The following is a 19,916-nucleotide window of genomic DNA, read 5'->3' as shown; positions in this document are numbered from 1 at the left end:
GCCCTTTTTTTCACCTCTTGCACCTTTCTCTTGACCTCCTGTCTCTTTCTTTTATACTTCTCCCACTCAATTGCATTTTTTCCCTGCAAAAATCGTCCAAATGCCTCTCTCTTCTCTTTCACTAATACTCTTACTTCTTCATCCCACCACTCACTACCCTTTCTAAACAGCCCACCTCCCACTCTTCTCATGCCACAAGCATCTTTTGCGCAATCCATCACTGATTCCCTAAATACATCCCATTCCTCCCCCACTCCCCTTACTTCCATTGTTCTCACCTTTTTCCATTCTGTACACAGTCTCTCCTGATACTTCTTCACACAGGTCTCCTTCCCAAGCTCACTTACTCTCACCACCTTCTTCACCCCAACATTAACTCTTCTTTTCTGAAAACCCATACTAATCTTCACCTTAGCCTCCACAAGATAATGATCAGACATCCCTCCAGTTGCACCTCTCAGCACATTGACATCCAAAAGTCTCTCTTTCGCACGCCTGTCAATTAACACGTAATCCAATAATGCTCTCTGGCCATCTCTCCTACTTACATAAGTATACTTATGTATATCTCGCTTTTTAAACCAGGTATTCCCAATCATCAGTCCTTTTTCAGCACATAAATCTACAAGCTCTTCACCATTTCCATTTACAACACTGAACACCCCATGCATACCAATTATTCCCTCAACTGCCACATTACTCACCTTTGCATTCAAATCACCCATCACTATAACCCGGTCTCGTGCATCAAAACCGCTAACACACTCATTCAGCTGCTCCCAAAACACTTGCCTCTCATGATCTTTCTTCTCATGCCCAGGTGCATATGCACCAATAATCACCCACCTCTCTCCATCAACTTTCAATTTTACCCATATTAATCGAGAATTTACTTTCTTACATTCTATCACATACTCCCACAACTCCTGTTTCAGGAGTATTGCTACTCCTTCCCTTGCTCTTGTCCTCTCACTAACCCCTGACTTCACTCCCCAGACATTTCCAAACCACTCTTCCCCTTTACCCTTGAGCTTCGTTTCACTCAGAGCCAAAACATCCAGGTTCCTTTCCTCAAACATACTACCTATCTCTCCTTTTTTCACATCTTGGTTACATCCACACACATTTAGGCACCCCACTCTGAGCGTTCGAGGAGGATGAGCACTCCCCGCGTGACACCTTCTGTTTCCCATTTCCCAGGTATATATATATATATATATATATATATATATATATATATATATATATATATATATATATATATATATATTTTTTTTTTTTTTTTTTTTTTAGACTTTGTCGCTGTCTCCCGCGTTTGCGAGGTAGCGCAAGGAAACAGACGAAAGAAATGGCCCAACCCCCCCCATACACATGTACATACACACGTCCACACACGGAAATATACATACCTACACAGCTTTCCATGGTTTACCCCGGACGCTTCACATGCCTTGATTCAATCCACTGACAGCACGTCAACCCCTGTATACCACATCGCTCCAATTCACTCTATTCCTTGCCCTCCTTTCACCCTCCTGCATGTTCAGGCCCCGATCACACAAAATCCTTTTCACTCCATCTTTCCACCTCCAATTTGGTCTCCCTCTTCTCCTCGTTCCCTCCACCTCCGACACATATATCCTCTTGGTCAATCTTTCCTCACTCATTCTCTCCATGTGCCCAAACCATTTCAAAACACCCTCTTCTGCTCTCTCAACCACGCTCTTTTTATTTCCACACATCTCTCTTACCCTTACGTTACTCACTCGATCAAACCACCTCACACCACACATTGTCCTCAAACATCTCATTTCCAGCACATCCATCCTCCTGCGCACAACTCTATCCATAGCCCACGCCTCGCAACCATACAACATTGTTGGAACTACTATTCCTTCAAACATACCCATTTTTGCTTTCCGGGATAATGTTCTCGACTTCCACACATTCTTCAAGGCTCCCAGATTTTCGCCCCCTCCCCCACCCTATGATTCACCTCCGCTTCCATATATATTATAATATATATATTATATATATATATATATATATATATATTATTTTTTTGCTTTGTCGCTGTCTCCCGCGTTTGCGAGGTAGCGCAAAGAAACAGATGAAAGAAATGGCCCAACCCACCCCATACACATGTATATACATACGTCCACACACGCAAATATACATACCTACACAGCTTTCCATGGTTTACCCCAGACGCTTCACATGCCCTGATTCAATCCACTGACAGCACGTCAACCCCGGCATACCACATCGATCCAATTCACTCTATTCCTTGCCCTCCTTTCACCCTCCTGCATGTTCAGGCCCCGATCACACAAAATCTTTTTCACTCCATCTTTCCACCTCCAATTTGGTCTCCCACTTCTCCTCGTTCCCTCCACCTCCAACACATATATCCTCTTGGTCAATCTTTCCTCACTCATTCTCTCCATGTGCCCAAACCATTTCAAAAACACCCTCTTCTGCTCTCTCAACCACGCTCTTTTTATTTCCACACATCTCCCTTACCCTTACGTTACTTACTCGATCAAACCACCTCACACCAGATATTGTCCTCAAACATCTCATTTCCAGCACATCCACCCTCCTGCGCACAACTCTATCCATAGCCCATGCCTTGCAACCATACAACATTGTTGGAACCACTATTCCTTCAAACATACCCATTTTTGCTTTCCGAGATAATGTTCTCGACTTCCACACATTCTTCAAGGCTCCCAGGATATTCGCCCCCTCCCCCACCCAATGATCCACTTCCGCTTCCCTGGTTCCATCGCTGCCAGATCCACTCCCAGATATCTAAAACACTTTACTTCCTCCAGTTTTTCTCCATTCAAACTTACCTCCCAATTGACTTGACTCTCAACCCTACTGTACCTAATAACCTTGCTCTTATTCACATTTACTCTTAACTTTCTTCTTTCACACACTTTACCAAACTCAGTCACCAGCTTCTGCAGTTTCTCGCATGAATCAGCCACCAGCGCTGTATCATCAGCGAACAACAACTGACTTACTTCCCAAGTGTCGTAGAAGGTGACTAGAGGGGACAGGAGCGGGGGGCCAGAAGTCCTCCCCTCCTTGTATTTTTTAACTTTCTAAAATGGGAAACAGAAGAAGCAGTCACGCGGGGAGTGCTCATCCTCCTCGAAGGCTCAGACTGGGGTGTCTAAATGTGTGTGGATGAAACCAAGATGTGAAAAAAGGAGAGATAGGTAGTATGTTTGAGGAAAGGAACCTGGATGTTTGGCTCTGAGTGAAACGAAGCTCAAGGGTAAAGGGGAAGAGTGGGTTTGGGAAAATGTCTTGGGGTAAAGTCAGGGTTAGTGAGAGGACAAGAGCAAGGAAGGAGTAGCACTACTCCTGAAACAGGAGTTGTGGGAGTATGTGATAGAATGTAAGGAAGTAAATTCTCGTTTAAATTTATGGGTAAAACTGAAAGTTGATGGAGAGAGATGGGTGATTATTGGTGCATATGCACCTGGCACGAGAAGAAAGATCATGAGAGGCAAGTGTTTTGGAGCAGCTGAATGATTGTGTTAGTGTTTTGATGCACGAGACCGGGTTATAGTGATGGGTGATTTAAATGCAAAGGTGAGTAATGTGGCAGTTGAGGGAATAATTGGTATACATTGGGTGTTCAGTGTTGTAAATGGAAACGGTGAAGAGCTTGTAGATTTATGTGCTGAAAAGGACTGGTGATTGGGAATACCTGGTTTAAAAAGCGAGATATACATAAGTATACGTATGTAAGTAGGAGAGATGGCCAGAGAGCATTATTGGATTACGTGTTAATTGACAGGCACGCGAAAGAGAGACTTTTGGATGTTAATGTGCTGAGAGGTGCAACGGAGGGACGTCTTATCATTATCTTGTGGAGGCTAAGGTGAAGATTTGTATGGGTTTTCGGAATATATATATATTTTTTTTTTCTTTTTATTTTTTTGCTTTGTCGCCGTCTCCCGCGTTTGTGAGGTAGCGCAAGGAAACAGACGAAAGAAATGGCCCAACCCACCCCATACACATGTATATACATACGTCCACACCCGCAAATATACATACCTACACAGCTTTCCATGGTTTACCCCAGACGCTTCACATGCCCTGATTCAATCCACTGACAGCACGTCAACCCGGTATACCACATCGATCCAATTCACTCTATTCCTTGCCCTCCTTTCACCCTCCTGCATGTTCAGGCCCCGATCACACAAAATCTTTTTCACTCCATCTTTCCACCTCCAATTTGGTCTCCCACTTCTCCTCGTTCCCTCCACCTCCGACACATATATCCTCTTGGTCAATCTTTCCTCACTCATTCTCTCCATGTGCCCAAACCATTTCAAAACACCCTCTTCTGCTCTCTCAACCACGCTCTTTTTATTTCCACACATCTCTCTTACCCTTACGTTACTTACTCGATCAAACCACCTCACACCACACATTGTCCTCAAACATCTCATTTCCAGCACATCCATCCTCCTGTGCACAACTCTATCCATAGCCCACGCCTCGCAACCATACAACATTGTTGGAACCACTATTCCTTCAAACATACCCATTTTTGCTTTCCGAGATAATGTTCTCGACTTCCACACATTCTTCAAGGCTCCCAGAATTATCGCCCCCTCCCCCACCCTATGATCCACTTCCGCGTCCATGGTTCCATCCGCTGCCAGAACCACTCCCGGATATCTAAAACACTTTACTTCCTCCAGTTTTTCTCCATTCAAACTTACCTCCCAATTGACTTGACCCTCAACCCTACTGTACCTAATAACCTTGCTCTTATTCACATTTACTCTTAACTTTCTTCTTTCACACACTTTACCAAACTCAGTCACCAGCTTCTGCAGTTTCTCACATGAATCAGCCACCAGCGCTGTATCATCAGCGAACAACAACTGACTCACTTCCCACGCTCTCTCATCCCCAACAGACTTCATACTTGCCCCTCTTTCCAAAACTCTTGCATTCACCTCCCTAACAACCCCATCCATAAACAAATTAAACAACCATGGAGACATCGCACACCCCTGCCGCAAACCTACATTCACTGAGAACCAATCACTTTCCTCTCTTCCTACACGTACACATGCCTTACATCCTCGATAAAAACTTTTCACTGCTTCTAACAACTTGCCTCCCACACCATATATTCTTAATACCTTCCACAGAGCATCTCTATCAACTCTGTCATATGCCTTCTCCAGATCCATAAATGATACATACAAATCCATTTGCTTTTCTAAGTATTTCTCACATACATTCTTCAAAGCAAACACCTGATCCACACATCCTCTACCACTTCTGAAACCACACTGCTCTTCCCCAATCTGATGCTCTGTACATGCCTTCACCCTCTCAATCAATACCCTCCCATATAATTTACCAGGAATACTCAACAAACTTATACCTCTGTAATTTGAGCACTCACTCTTATCCCCTTTGCCTTTGTACAATGGCACTATGCACGCATTCCGCCAATCCTCAGGCACCTCACCATGAGTCATACATACATTAAATAACCTTACCAACCAGTCAACAATACAGTCACCCCCTTTTTTAATAAATTCCACTGCAATACCATCCAAACCTGCTGCCTTGCCGGCTTTCATCTTCCGCAAAGCTTTTACTACCTCTTCTCTGTTTACCAAATCATTTTCCCTAACCCTCTCACTTTGCACACCACCTCGACCCAAACACCCTATATCTGCCACTCTGTCATCAGACACATTCAACAAACCTTCAAAATACTCATTCCATCTCCTTCTCACATCACCACTACTTGTTATCACCTCCCCATTTACGCCCTTCACTGAAGTTCCCATTTGCTCCCTTGTCTTACGCACCCTATTTACCTCCTTCCAGAACATCTTTTTATTCTCCCTAAAATTTACTGATAGTCTCTCACCCCAACTCTCATTTGCCCTTTTTTTCACCTCTTGCACCTTTCTCTTGACCTCCTGTCTCTTTCTTTTATACTTCTCCCACTCAATTGCATTTTTTCCCTGCAAAAATCGTCCAAATGCCTCTCTCTTCTCTTTCACTAATACTCTTACTTCTTCATCCCACCACTCACTACCCTTTCTAAACAGCCCACCTCCCACTCTTCTCATGCCACAAGCATCTTTTGCGCAATCCATCACTGATTCCCTAAATACATCCCATTCCTCCCCCACTCCCCTTACTTCCATTGTTCTCACCTTTTTCCATTCTGTACACAGTCTCTCCTGATACTTCTTCACACAGGTCTCCTTCCCAAGCTCACTTACTCTCACCACCTTCTTCACCCCAACATTAACTCTTCTTTTCTGAAAACCCATACTAATCTTCACCTTAGCCTCCACAAGATAATGATCAGACATCCCTCCAGTTGCACCTCTCAGCACATTGACATCCAAAAGTCTCTCTTTCGCACGCCTGTCAATTAACACGTAATCCAATAATGCTCTCTGGCCATCTCTCCTACTTACATAAGTATACTTATGTATATCTCGCTTTTTAAACCAGGTATTCCCAATCATCAGTCCTTTTTCAGCACATAAATCTACAAGCTCTTCACCATTTCCATTTACAACACTGAACACCCCATGCATACCAATTATTCCCTCAACTGCCACATTACTCACCTTTGCATTCAAATCACCCATCACTATAACCCGGTCTCGTGCATCAAAACCGCTAACACACTCATTCAGCTGCTCCCAAAACACTTGCCTCTCATGATCTTTCTTCTCATGCCCAGGTGCATATGCACCAATAATCACCCACCTCTCTCCATCAACTTTCAATTTTACCCATATTAATCGAGAATTTACTTTCTTACATTCTATCACATACTCCCACAACTCCTGTTTCAGGAGTATTGCTACTCCTTCCCTTGCTCTTGTCCTCTCACTAACCCCTGACTTCACTCCCCAGACATTTCCAAACCACTCTTCCCCTTTACCCTTGAGCTTCGTTTCACTCAGAGCCAAAACATCCAGGTTCCTTTCCTCAAACATACTACCTATCTCTCCTTTTTTCACATCTTGGTTACATCCACACACATTTAGGCACCCCACTCTGAGCGTTCGAGGAGGATGAGCACTCCCCGCGTGACACCTTCTGTTTCCCATTTCCCAGGTATATATATATATATATATATATATATATATATATATATATATATATATATATATATATATATATATATTTTTTTTTTTTTTTTTTTTTTAGACTTTGTCGCTGTCTCCCGCGTTTGCGAGGTAGCGCAAGGAAACAGACGAAAGAAATGGCCCAACCCCCCCCATACACATGTACATACACACGTCCACACACGGAAATATACATACCTACACAGCTTTCCATGGTTTACCCCGGACGCTTCACATGCCTTGATTCAATCCACTGACAGCACGTCAACCCCTGTATACCACATCGCTCCAATTCACTCTATTCCTTGCCCTCCTTTCACCCTCCTGCATGTTCAGGCCCCGATCACACAAAATCCTTTTCACTCCATCTTTCCACCTCCAATTTGGTCTCCCTCTTCTCCTCGTTCCCTCCACCTCCGACACATATATCCTCTTGGTCAATCTTTCCTCACTCATTCTCTCCATGTGCCCAAACCATTTCAAAACACCCTCTTCTGCTCTCTCAACCACGCTCTTTTTATTTCCACACATCTCTCTTACCCTTACGTTACTTACTCGATCAAACCACCTCACACCACACATTGTCCTCAAACATCTCATTTCCAGCACATCCATCCTCCTGCGCACAACTCTATCCATAGCCCACGCCTCGCAACCATACAACATTGTTGGAACTACTATTCCTTCAAACATACCCATTTTTGCTTTCCGGGATAATGTTCTCGACTTCCACACATTTTTCAAGGCTCCCAAAATTTTCGCCCCCTCCCCCACCCTATGATCCACTTCCGCTTCCATGGTTCCATCCGCTGACAGATCCACTCCCAGATATCTAAAACACTTCACTTCCTCCAGTTTTTCACCATTCAAACTCACCTCCCAATTGACTTGACCCTCAACCCTACTGTACCTAATAACCTTGCTCTTATTCACATTTACTCTTAACTTTCTTCTTCCACACACTTTACCAAACTCCGTCACCAGCTTCTGCAGTTTCTCACATGAATCCGCCACCAGCGCTGTATCATCAGCGAACAACAACTGACTCACTTCCCAAGCTCTCTCATCCCCAACAGACTTCATACTTGCCCCTCTTTCCAAGACTCTTGCATTTACCTCCCTAACAACCCCATCCATAAACAAATTATATATATATATATATATATATATATATATATATATATATATATATATATATATATATATATATACCTGGTTTAAAAAGAGAGATATACATAAGTATACGTATGTAAGTAGGAGAGATGGCCAGAGAGCGTTATTGGATTACGTGTTAATTGATAGGCGCGTGAAAGAGAGACTTTTGGATGTTAATGTGCTGAGAGGTGCAACTGGAGGGATGTCTGATCATTTTCTTGTGGAGGCGAATGTGAAAATTTGTAGAGGTTTTCAGAAAAGAAGAATGTTGGGGTGAAAAGAGTGGTGAGAGTAAGTGAGCTTGGGAAGGAGACTTGTGTGAGGAAGTACCAGGAGAGAATGAGTACAGAATGGAAAAAGGTGAGAACAAAGGATGTAAGGGGAGTGGGGGAGGAATTTAATGTATTTAAGGAAGCAGTGATGGCTTGCGCAAAAGATGCTTGTGGCATGAGAAGCATGGGAGGTGGGCAGATTAGAAAGGGTAGTGAGTGGTGGGATGAAGAAGTAAGAGTATTAGTAAAAGAAAAGAGAGAGGCATTTGGATGATTTTTGCAGGGAAATAATGCAAACGACTGGGAGATGTATAAAAGAAAGAGGCAGGAGGTCAAGAGAAATGTGCAAGTGGTGAAAAAGAGGGCAAATGAGAGTTGGGGTGAGAGAGTATCATTATATTTTAGGGAAAATAAAAAGATGTTTTGGAAGGAGGTAAATAAAGTGCGTAAGACAAGGGAACAAATGGGAACTTCAGTGAAGGGGACTAATGGGGAGGTGATAACAAGTAGTGGTGATGTGAGAAGGAGATGGAGTGAATATTTTGAAGGTTTATTGAATGTGTTTGATGATAGAGTGGCAGATGTAGGGTGTTTCGGTCGAGGTGGTGTGCAAAGTGAGAGGGTTAGGGAAAATGATTTGGTAAACAGAGAAGAGGTAGTAAATGCTTTGTAGAAGATGAAAGCCGACAAGGCAGCAGGTTTGGATGGTATTGCAGTGGAATTTATTAAGAAAGGGGGTGACTGTATTGTTGACTGGTTGGTAAGGTTATTTGATGTATGTATGACTCATGGTGAGGTGCCTGAGGATTGGCGGAATGCTTAGATAGTGCCATTGTACAAAGGCATAGGGGATAAAAGTGAGTGCTCAAATGACAGAGGTATAAGTTTGTTGAGAAGCGTCTGGGGTAAACCATGGAAAGCTGTGTAGGTATGTATATCTGCGTGTGGGGACGTATGTATATACATGTGTATGGGGGTGGGTTGGGCCATTTCTTTCGTCTGTTTCCTTGCGCTACCTCGCAAACGCAGGAGACAGCGACAAAGCAAAAAAAAAAAAAAAATATATATATATATATATATATATATATATATATATATATATATATATGTGTATATATATATTTTTATTATATATATATATATATATATATATATATATATATATATATATATATATATATATATATATATATATATCCAGGGTCGACGTGCTGTCAGTGGATTGAACCAGGGCATGTGAAGTGTTTGGGGTAAACCATGGAAAGTTCTGTGAGGCCTGGATGTGGAAAGGGAGCTGTGGTTTTGGGCATTATTGCATGACAGCTGGAGACTGAGTGTGAGCGAATGGGGCCTTTGTTGTCTTTTCCTGGCGCTGCCCCGTGCACATGAGGGGGGAGAGGGTTGTTATTCCATGTGTGGCGAGGTGGCGATGGGAACAAATAAAGGCAGACAGTATGAATTATGTACATGTGTATATATGTATATGTCTGTGTGTGTATATATATGTGTACATTGAGATGTATAGGTATGTATATTTGCGTGTGTGCACGTGTATGTATATACATGTGTATGTGGTTGGGTTGGGCCATTCTTTCGTCTGTTTCCTTGCGCTACCTCGCTAATGCGGGAGACCGACAAAGCAAAATAAATAAATAGGTGGATCATAGGGTGGGGGAGGGGGCAAAAATTCTGGGACCTTGAAGAATGTGTGGAAGTCGAGAGCATTATCTCGGAAAGCAAAAATGGGGATGTTTGAAGGAATAGTGGTTCCAACAATGTTGTATGGTTGCGAGGCGTGGGCTATGGATAGAGTTGTGCGCAGGAGGATGGATGTGCTGGAAATGAGATGTTTGAGGACAATGTTTGGTGTGAGGTGGTTTGATCGAGTAAGTAACGTAAGGGTAAGAGAGATGTGTGGAAATAAAAAGAGCGTGGTTGAGAGAGCAGAAGAGGGTGTTTTGAAATGGTTTGGGCACATGGAGAGAATGAGTGAGGAAAGATTGACCAAGAGGATATATGTGTCGGAGGTGGAGGGAACGAGGAGAAGAGGGAGACCAAATTGGAGGTGGAAAGATGGAGTGAAAAAGATTTTGTGTGATCGGGGCCTGAACATGCAGTAGGGTGAAAGGAGGGCAAGGAATAGAGTAAATTGGAGCGATGTGGTATACCGGGGTTGACGTGCTGTCAGTGGATTGAATCAAGGCATGTGAAGCGTGTGGGGTAAACCATGGAAAGCTGTGTAGGTATGTATATTTGCGTGTGTGGACGTATGTATATACATGTGTATGGGGGTGGGTTGGGCCATTACTTTTGTCTGTTTCCTTGCGCTACCTCGCAAACACGGGAGACAGCGTCAAAGCAAAAAAAAAAAAAAAAAGTTTGTTGAGTATTCCTGGTAAATTATATGGGAGGGTATTGATTGAGAGGGTGAAGGCATGTACAGAGCATCAGATTGGGTTTAAGTTTGTTGAGTATTCCTGGTAAATTATATTGGAGGGTATCGATTGAGAGGGTGAAGGCATGTACAGAGCATCAGATTGGGGAAGAGCAGTGTGGTTTCAGAAGTGGTAGAGGATGTGTGGATCATGTGTTTGCTTGAAGAATGTATGTGAGAAATACTTAGAAAAGCAAATGGATTTGTATGTAGCATTTATGGATCTGGAGAAGGCATATGATAGAGTTGATAGAGATGCTCTGTGGTAGGTATTAAGAATATATGGTGTGGGAGGCAAGTTGTTAGAAGCAGTGAAAAGTTTTTATCGAGGATGTAAGGCATGTGTACGTGTAGGAAGAGAGGAAAGTGATTGGTTCTCAGTGAATGTAGGTTTGCGGTAGGGGTGTGTGATGTCTCCATGGTTGTTTAATTTGTTTATGGATGGGGTTGTTAGAGAGGTGAATGCAAGTTTTGGAAAGAGGGGCAAGTATGCAGTTTGTTGTGGATGAAAGAGCTTGGGAAGTGTCAGTTGTTGTTCGCTGATGATACAGTGCTGGTGGCTGATTCATATGAGAAACTGCAGAAGCTGGTGACTGAGTTTGGTAAAGTGTGTGAAAGAAGAAAGCTGAGAGTAAATATGAATAAGAGCAAGGTTATTAGGTACAGCATTCAAATACATTCTGTTCGTTGCAAGCCTTTCACCCCTCCTGTATGTTCAGGCCCCAGTCACTCAAAATCTTTTTCACTCCTTCCTTTCACCTCCAATTTGGTCTTCCACTTCTCCTCATTCCCTCCACCTCTGACACATATATCCTCTTTGTCAATCTTTCCTCACTTATTCTCTTCATGTGACCAAACCTTTTGAATACAACCTCTTTTGTTCTCTCTTCCACATTCTTTTTATTACCACACATGTACCCTTTCATTACTTAATCAAATTACCTCACACCACATATAGTCCTCAAACATTTCATTTCCAACACATACACCCTCCTACACACAACCCTATCTATAGCCCATCCCTTGCAACCGTATAACATTGTTGGAACCTCTATTCCTTCAAAATACCCATTTTTGCTCTCTGAGATAATGCTTTTGCCTTCCACCCATTCTTCAATGCTCCCAGAACCTTCACCCCCTCCCCCACCCTGTGACTCACTTCCATTTCCATGGTTCCATCCTCTGCTAACTTCACTCCCAGATATCTAAAACACTTCACTTCCTCCGGTTTTTCTCGATTCAAACTTACCTCCCAATTAACATGTCCCTCAACCCTACTAAACCTAGCAACCTTGCTCTTATTCACATTTACTCTCAACTTTCTTCTTTCCCACACTTTACCAAACTCAGTCTCCAACGTCTGCAGTTTCTCACCCGAATCAGCCACCAGCACTGTATCATCAGCGAACAGCGACTCACTTCCCAAGTTCTCTCATCCACAACAGACTGCATACTTGCCCCTCTCCAAAACTCATGCATTCACTTCCCTAACCATCCCATCCATAAACAAGTTAACAAACATGAAGACATCACACACCCCTGCCGCAAATTGACATTCACTGGGAACCAATCAGTTTCCTCTCTTCTTACTCATGCACATGCCTTACATCCTTGGTAAAAACTTTTCACTGCTTCTAGCAACTTACCTCCATCACTATATACTCTTAAAACCTTCCACAATGCATCTCTGTCAACCCCATCATATGCCTTCCCCAGATCCATAAATGCTACAAACAAATTCATCTGTTTTTCTAAGTATTTCTCACATACATTCTTCAAAGCAAACACCTGATCCACGCATCCTCTGGCACTTCTGGAGCCACACTGCTCTTCCTCAATCTGATGCTCTGTACATGCCTTCACCCTCTCAATCAATACCCTCCCATATAATTTCGAAGGAATACTCAACAAACTTATACCTCTGTAATTTGAACACTAACCTTTATCTTTTTTGCCTTTGTACAGTGGCACTATGCATGCATTCTGCCAATCCTCAGGCACTTCACCTTAATCCATACATACATTGAATATCCTTAGCAACCAATCATCAACACAATCACCCCCCTTTTTAATAAATTCCATTGCTGCTTTCATTTTCTGCAAAGCTTTCACCACCTCTTCTCTGTTTATCAAACCATCCTCTGTGAACCTCTCACTTCTCACACTAACCCGACCAAAACACCTTATATCTGCTTCTCTTTCATCAAGCGCATACAACAAACCTTGAAAATACTCATTCCATCTCCTCACTTCATCACTACTTGTTATTACCTCCCCATTTGTCCCCTTCACCGATGTTCTCATTTGTTCTCTTGTCCTTAGGTGTGCTAAAATGGACATATGGAGAGAATGAGTGTGGAGAGATTGACAAAGAGGTTACATGTGTCAAAAATATAGAAGATAAAGAGAATGGGAAGATGAAATTGGAGATGGAGGGATGGATTGAAAAAGATTTTGAGTGATCTGGATCTGAATCTGCCCAGGTGAAAGGCATGCATTGGATAGAGTGAATTGGAATGATGTGGTATACAGGGTTTGACTAGCTATCAATGGACTAAACCAAATGCACGAGAAGTGGCATGGGGTTAACCATGGGAAGGTTGATAGGGCCTGGTGGTGGATAGGGGACTGTGGTTTCGGTGCATTGTACAAGAATACCACCAACTGGAAACACTTGGTAAAGTTTACCAAGTGTTTTAGTTCCTCCTCTTCTTTATATGTGTGTGTGTGATATCACCAAGGTTGTTCATTCTGTATATGGATGGAGTGATGAGGGAAGTGAATACTAAGGTTTTGTGAGGTGAGTCTGTAATTATTGCTGATAACAATTTTTGCAGGGAAAAAATGCAATTGAGTGGGAGATGTATAAAAGAAAGAGACAGGAGGTCAAGAGAAAGGTGCAAGAGGTGAAAAAGAGGGCAAATGAGAGTTGGGGTGAGAGAGTATCATTAAATTTTAGGGAGAATAAAAAGATGTTCTAGAAGGAGGTAAATAAAGTGCGTAAGACAAGGGAGCAAATGGGAACTTCAGTGAAGGGCGCAAATGGGGAGGTGATAACAAGTAGTGGTGATGTGAGAAGGAGATGGAGTGAGTATTTTGAAGGTTTGTTGAATGTGTTTGATGATAGAGTGGCAGATATAGGGTGTTTTGGTCGAGGTGGTGTGCAAAGTGAGAGGGTTAGGGAAAATGATTTGGTAAACAGAGAAGAGGTAGTAAAAGCTTTGCGGAAGATGAAAGCCGGCAAGGCAGCAGGTTTGGATGGTATTGCAGTGGTATTTATTAAAAAAGGGGGTGACTGTATTATTGACTGGTTGGTAAGGTTATTTAATGTATGTATGACTCATGGTGAGGTGCCTGAGGATTGGCGGAATGCGTGCGGGTGCCATTGTACAAAGGCAAAGGGGATAAAAGTGAGTGCTCAAATTACAGAGGTATAAGTTTGTTGAGTATTCCTGGTAAATTATATGGGAGGGTATTGATTGAGAGGGTGAAGGCATGTACAGAGCATGAGATTGGGGAAGAGCAGTGTGGTTTCAGAAGTGGTAGAGGATGTGTGGATCAGGTGTTTGCTTTGAAGAATGTATGTGAGAAATACTTAGAAAAGCAAATGGATTTGTATGTAGCATTTATGGATCTGGAGAAGGCATATGATAGAGTTGATAGAGATGCTCTGTGGAAGGTATTAAGAATATATGGTGTGGGAGGCAAGTTGTTAGAAGCAGTGAAAAGTTTTTATCGAGGATGTAAGGCATGTGTACGTGTAGGAAGAGAGGAAAGTGATTGGTTCTCAGTGAATGTAGGTTTGTGGCAGGGGTGTGTGATGTCTCCATGGTTGTTTAATTTGTTTATGGATGGAGTTGTTAGGGAGGTGAATGCAAGAGTTTTGGAAAGAGGGGCAAGTATGAAGTCTGTTGGGGATGAGAGAGCGTGGGAAGTGAGTCAGTTGTTGTTCGCTGATGATACAGCGCTGGTGGCTGATTCATGTGAGAAACTGCAGAAGCTGGTGACTGAGTTTGGTACAGTGTGTGAAAGAAGAATGTTAAGAGTAAATGTGAATAAGAGCAAGGTTATTAGGTACAGTAGGGTTGAGGGTCAAGTCAATTGGGAGGTAAGTTTGAATGGAGAAAAACTGGAGGAAGTAAAGTGTTTTAGATATCCGGGAGTGGATCTGGCAGCGGATGGAACCATGGAAGCGGAAGTGGATCATAGGGTGGGGGAGGGGGCGAAAATCCTGGGAGCCTTGAAGAATGTGTGGAAGTCGAGAACATTATCTCGGAAAGCAAAAATGGGTATGTTTGAAGGAATAGTGGTTCCAACCATGTTGTATGGTTGCGAGGCGTGAGCTATGGATAGAGTTGTGCACAGGAGGATGGATGTGCTGGAAATAAGATGTTTGAGGACAATGTGTGGTGTGAGGTGGTTTGATCGAGTAAGTAATGTAAGGGTAAGAGAGATGTGTGGAAATAAAAAGAGTGTGGTTGAGAGAGCAGAAGAGGGTGTTTTGAAATGGTTTGGGCACATGGAGAGAATGAGTGAGGACAGATTGACCAAGAGGATATATGTGTCGGAGGTGGAGGGAACAAGGAGAAGTGGGAGACCAAGTTGGAGGTGGAAAGATGGAGTGAAAAAGATTTTGTGTGATCGGGGCCTGAACATGCAGTAGGGTGAAAGGAGGGCAAGGAATAGAGTGAATTGGATCGATGTGGTATACCGGGGTTGACATGCTGTCAGTGGATTGAATCAGGGCATGTGAAGAGTCTGGGGTAAACCATGGAAAGCTGTGTAGGTATGTATATTTGCGTGTGTGGACGTATGTATATACATGTGTATGGGGGTGGGTTGGGCCATTTCTTTCATCTGTTTCCTTGCGCTACCTTGCAAACGCGGGAGACAGCGACAAAGCCAAAAAAAAAGAAAAAAAAAACAATTTCAAGTGAGAAACTACAGAAGTTGGTTACTGAGTTTAGGAGAGGGCGTGAAAGGAGAAAGTTTACAGTAAATGTGAATAGAAGCAAGGATAATAGGTTTAGCACTGAAGAGACAAGTTAGTTGGGGTGTAAGCTTGAATGGAGTAAACTTGGAAGTGGTTAAGTGTTATAGATAGCTGGATATGGAACATCAAAAAGATGTATTAGAGCTGAAGTGAGCCATAAGGTGGATGAAAGGGTTACGGTCTTGGGAACATCAAGGATTGTATGGGAGAGGGGTCACTATCTGGTAGGGGAAAGATAGAGACATTTGAAAGCATAGTAGTCCTAGCTGTGTTGTTTTTTTGTGAGGGATTGGCTATAGATAAGAACGTATGGATTTTGATTTTTTGCTGCTAGGGCGGCTAATTTATCGTGAACTTCTACCCATCCTGTGTGGTGGTACAAAAGCGGATGGATACAGAAAGCACAAAAGGTCCTGGAGGACGATGAATATGTTGAAAATGATATGTTTAATGACATTATGTGGTGTGAGGAGGGTTGATCGAATCAGAAATGATAAGATGAGAGAGAGGTGAGGTAAAAAGAATAATATGGTTGAGTGGGTGTTACAGAATTCATTTATGCTGCATTACTTCCCTAAACATTTCTCTTAACAGTATGGAAGAGATGGGTTTTGTTGTATATTGCTTAATTGTCCAGAACGACTTATCTTGAGTGTATTTTACAATTACAGGAATGATTCACAGACTTGCTATGAAAAAGAAATTTCTGGATATGTGTTTTCAGAGTGAAATATCATAAAGAACTGAATTCCAAAGAATCATAGGTTGCCTAATTGTTTTAGGGCAAAAAATCAAGTATACCACAGCCAGTATACAATCATATTGCATATTCATCTCATTAAGGCCAGTGACATCTAAAGTTACCTGTATCAAAACTTTTTTTCAAATATCAGTTGAAGAAAATTTGACCAACCCTGTGTACACAGGAAACAGTTTTTCTATTAAATTTAACTGAAAAATATTATTGTTTCTTTGGTTGTTTAATTAGTGACCCCATCTTAGTGCCTGTACGTTTTATTGTAATTTACTGTTTAGGGATGGAGACAATATGCTTTTCAACAGAAGTCATAAGGAGCATAATTTCAATGAAATGTTGCAGAACTGAATTATAATTGCCCATTTTGTTTGGAACTTTGTGTTTTTGGCTTGCTTTCCAGCATAAAGATTATTTGCTGTTAGCACATTAAACTGCATCATATTCTGTAAATATGTAGTTGAAATTACTTAAAACTTGCCATGTAATTGCATGAGTATTGTTAAAGTCAGAAAATACTTTTGTCATTCACAATACAGAGTATGGGGTATTCTTTCCTTTTCATACTTTCATCAAATAGTGTGCTTGCAGTATGAATTTAAATTTTATTTGTTTTGTATTTTTACAAAATATATTTTCTTTGCTTTTACTTATTTGAATCATCCCTGGCTCTAGAGTTTGATGCAAGCAAGTACTGCACCCTTCGCCGATACTCTGATCAGTCCCTTCATCATTACCAGCCTGGAAGGGTGGTCCTACGCAGGCACCTCTCTCAGTCAGGTACTCACAAGTTATATATTAATATTAATATACTTGTAGTTATAAGGGATTACTCCTAACTAGTACATACTTGGAAAAGAAAATTGAAAATTAAAGGAGTTCAAGGCATAAAAACACTTGAAATGGGTTGAGGATGTGTGTGTGTGTGTGTGTGTGTGTGTGTGTGTGTGTGTGTGAATGCTGCTCAGATCCTGTATGTACCTGATCCATCCATTAATTAGGAGTGAAGTAATGATAATGAATACTTTGCTTGTCTTGTCACCATTTGGCTTGTCTACTCTGTGTAAAATAACTTGTACATGTTGTCCATTTGCATAACTTTTGTATTTATCATTTCTTCAAGTCATTCAAGACTGCACTTTCCATGTCACTTGCTTCTCATGTCTTTATTCATTTTTTTTTGTCTACCCAACCTCCTGAGACTGAATTTGCCCCTATCCCAGTCCAAGTACTGTCACTAATCATTATCTGGTTTTGCTCTTTTAATAATACTTACTTTTACCAAGCATTTGGAGCCATATTTTTCTTTCTTAACAGTGCTTATTCTCATCTAGTCCTTGGAGATTGATTAATCTACCTCTGACCTAATACACTTTTGCTTTGTAGTATTCTTTTGTAATGCTTTGTGCCTATATTACATTGCCATCATTTATTATTCTTTGAGCCATTATATCCACCTCCTCAGAGTTTACAATTTTACCGATTATTTCACATTGTTTTATTTCTTTGTCATTCAACTGTCCCTTAAACTGCCCAGGACTGGGTCTTTTTACTTTTTCTCATGGTTCTTGGCTCATATTTTCACTTTGTTGCTAAATGTTCCCATTTTGTAGTTTCTTTCAGCCTCCATTTTCATTCATTCTGTTTTCTTGATTTGCTGCTCCCCTGTGTGTTAGTGTTATTGCTTTCTTTGTATGTTTGATAAATCAAGTTTTATGTAATATTCATTTTATGTTACCTTTAGTAGTTTTTTGGCTTGTACAGAATTCCTTGTATTCTTCCCTGCATTTAGTATCTTCCCTTAGAAATCATTGGAATTATTTATGTTGAACTTCCTCTGAGACTTGTGTACCACCCCCACCATTTTTAGGATGATTGACATGATTACTGCACAATAGAAATGTCTTCACCATGACAAAATTTTATTGGGTTTATGTATATGATAAAGTCTTATTGTTCTTAACATTTTTTTTCATACACAGTATGTCAGCAGTGTTGGTTATTAAAGTTATTAAGTTCCATATGCACCGAAAATTAGACCATTTCTGAATGCCAGTTACATCTAGCGTATGTGTTTCCCATATAGTCTTCTAGAGGTCTTGTTGGTATTAGCTTTATTTATCTCAGAGAAAAACATTAATATTCTTGCAGGCCTTTTAGGTCAAGATTCCTGATTGACCTATTAGCTATATTTTTCTATGACTGCCACTCATACACACTCAACTGGACATTTGTATTTTCTGGTAGCTCTTGCATTTTTTGCATTTAGCCTTGTTTGCCAACAATTATAATAATAGCAAGTCTCTTTTTGTGCTGAGATCTCTCACAATAACAGTTCGACTTTTCAAATGGCCTACTCTTACCATTCACTTTTTCTGCCTATGTGCATGGAACACATGCATGCATCTGTCTAAGATGTCTAGCAGATGAGGATGGAAATGCTGTGTTAGTAAGGAAAGGCAACAGCACTCTTGCTTAAGGAAGATGTGGTTTGTATTTTTGTTACTGCCATCACATTTGATGTTTCAACTTACATTCTCACACTCTTTGTAAAGAAAATGTTCTAACCATTGGACATTGGACCAAGCCCTACGAGAGATCTTTAAAGCCTTGTCACATTTGATTCATAGTCCCTTAGCTATCTCCTTCCTTTTAACCTTCCGACAGTCCCAGATATTTTCATCCTATATCTTCAGATCTCTCTTTCTATGACAGATGCCCATAGTAAGAGTTCCTGGCATAGAAGAAATAGCTACAAAAAAAAAAAAAGGATATAGAAAAAAGATTCCTTTCCTATTCTGTGGTTTCTGTGGTACATCGTGGTAGGGAGAATGTGACCCAGAAGACAACTTGGGGAAGATCTTCTAATTAGTTGTCCGTTTTAATGCAATGAATTGCATTTCAGTTTTGTAAGATTCTTCCAAATTGCCGAGGCCTGTTACATTAGAGTGGAAATACACAAGCACAATATGTCTTTTTCTCAGATTAACATGTGAAGATATTGACACAGCAAAGATATTTGCAGGCAGATTTAAAAAGATCTTTGTAAATGATTCAAACAAATGGAATATGACACTTGTTAGAAAATTTAATAATTTTTCTCAGCAGTTCCAATGGAATCCACCAAATCTGAATCCACAAAAATCCTGTATTT

General features: G+C 41.4%; 1 protein-coding gene across 4 annotated transcripts in view; it reads left to right on the top strand.

Annotated features, from left to right (window-relative positions):
• Nucleotides 1-19,916, top strand: part of mim (missing-in-metastasis) — a 323,746-nt gene that overhangs the window by 284,050 nt on the left and 19,780 nt on the right. For 3 of the 4 annotated variants that reach the window (XM_071676353.1, XM_071676355.1, XM_071676352.1), the window contains one exon: nucleotides 17,438-17,542. The exons of the other annotated variant lie outside the window; for it this stretch is intronic. In XM_071676353.1, coding sequence (XP_071532454.1) covers nucleotides 17,438-17,542 — 105 coding nt within the window. The remainder of the gene's footprint in view (nucleotides 1-17,437; nucleotides 17,543-19,916) is intronic. 4 annotated transcript variants of the gene reach the window in all.

This window comes from Panulirus ornatus, chromosome 23, assembly GCF_036320965.1.
Source record: "Panulirus ornatus isolate Po-2019 chromosome 23, ASM3632096v1, whole genome shotgun sequence".
NCBI lineage: Eukaryota > Metazoa > Arthropoda > Malacostraca > Decapoda > Palinuridae > Panulirus > Panulirus ornatus.
This window is presented reverse-complemented; position numbering and strand designations above follow the sequence as displayed.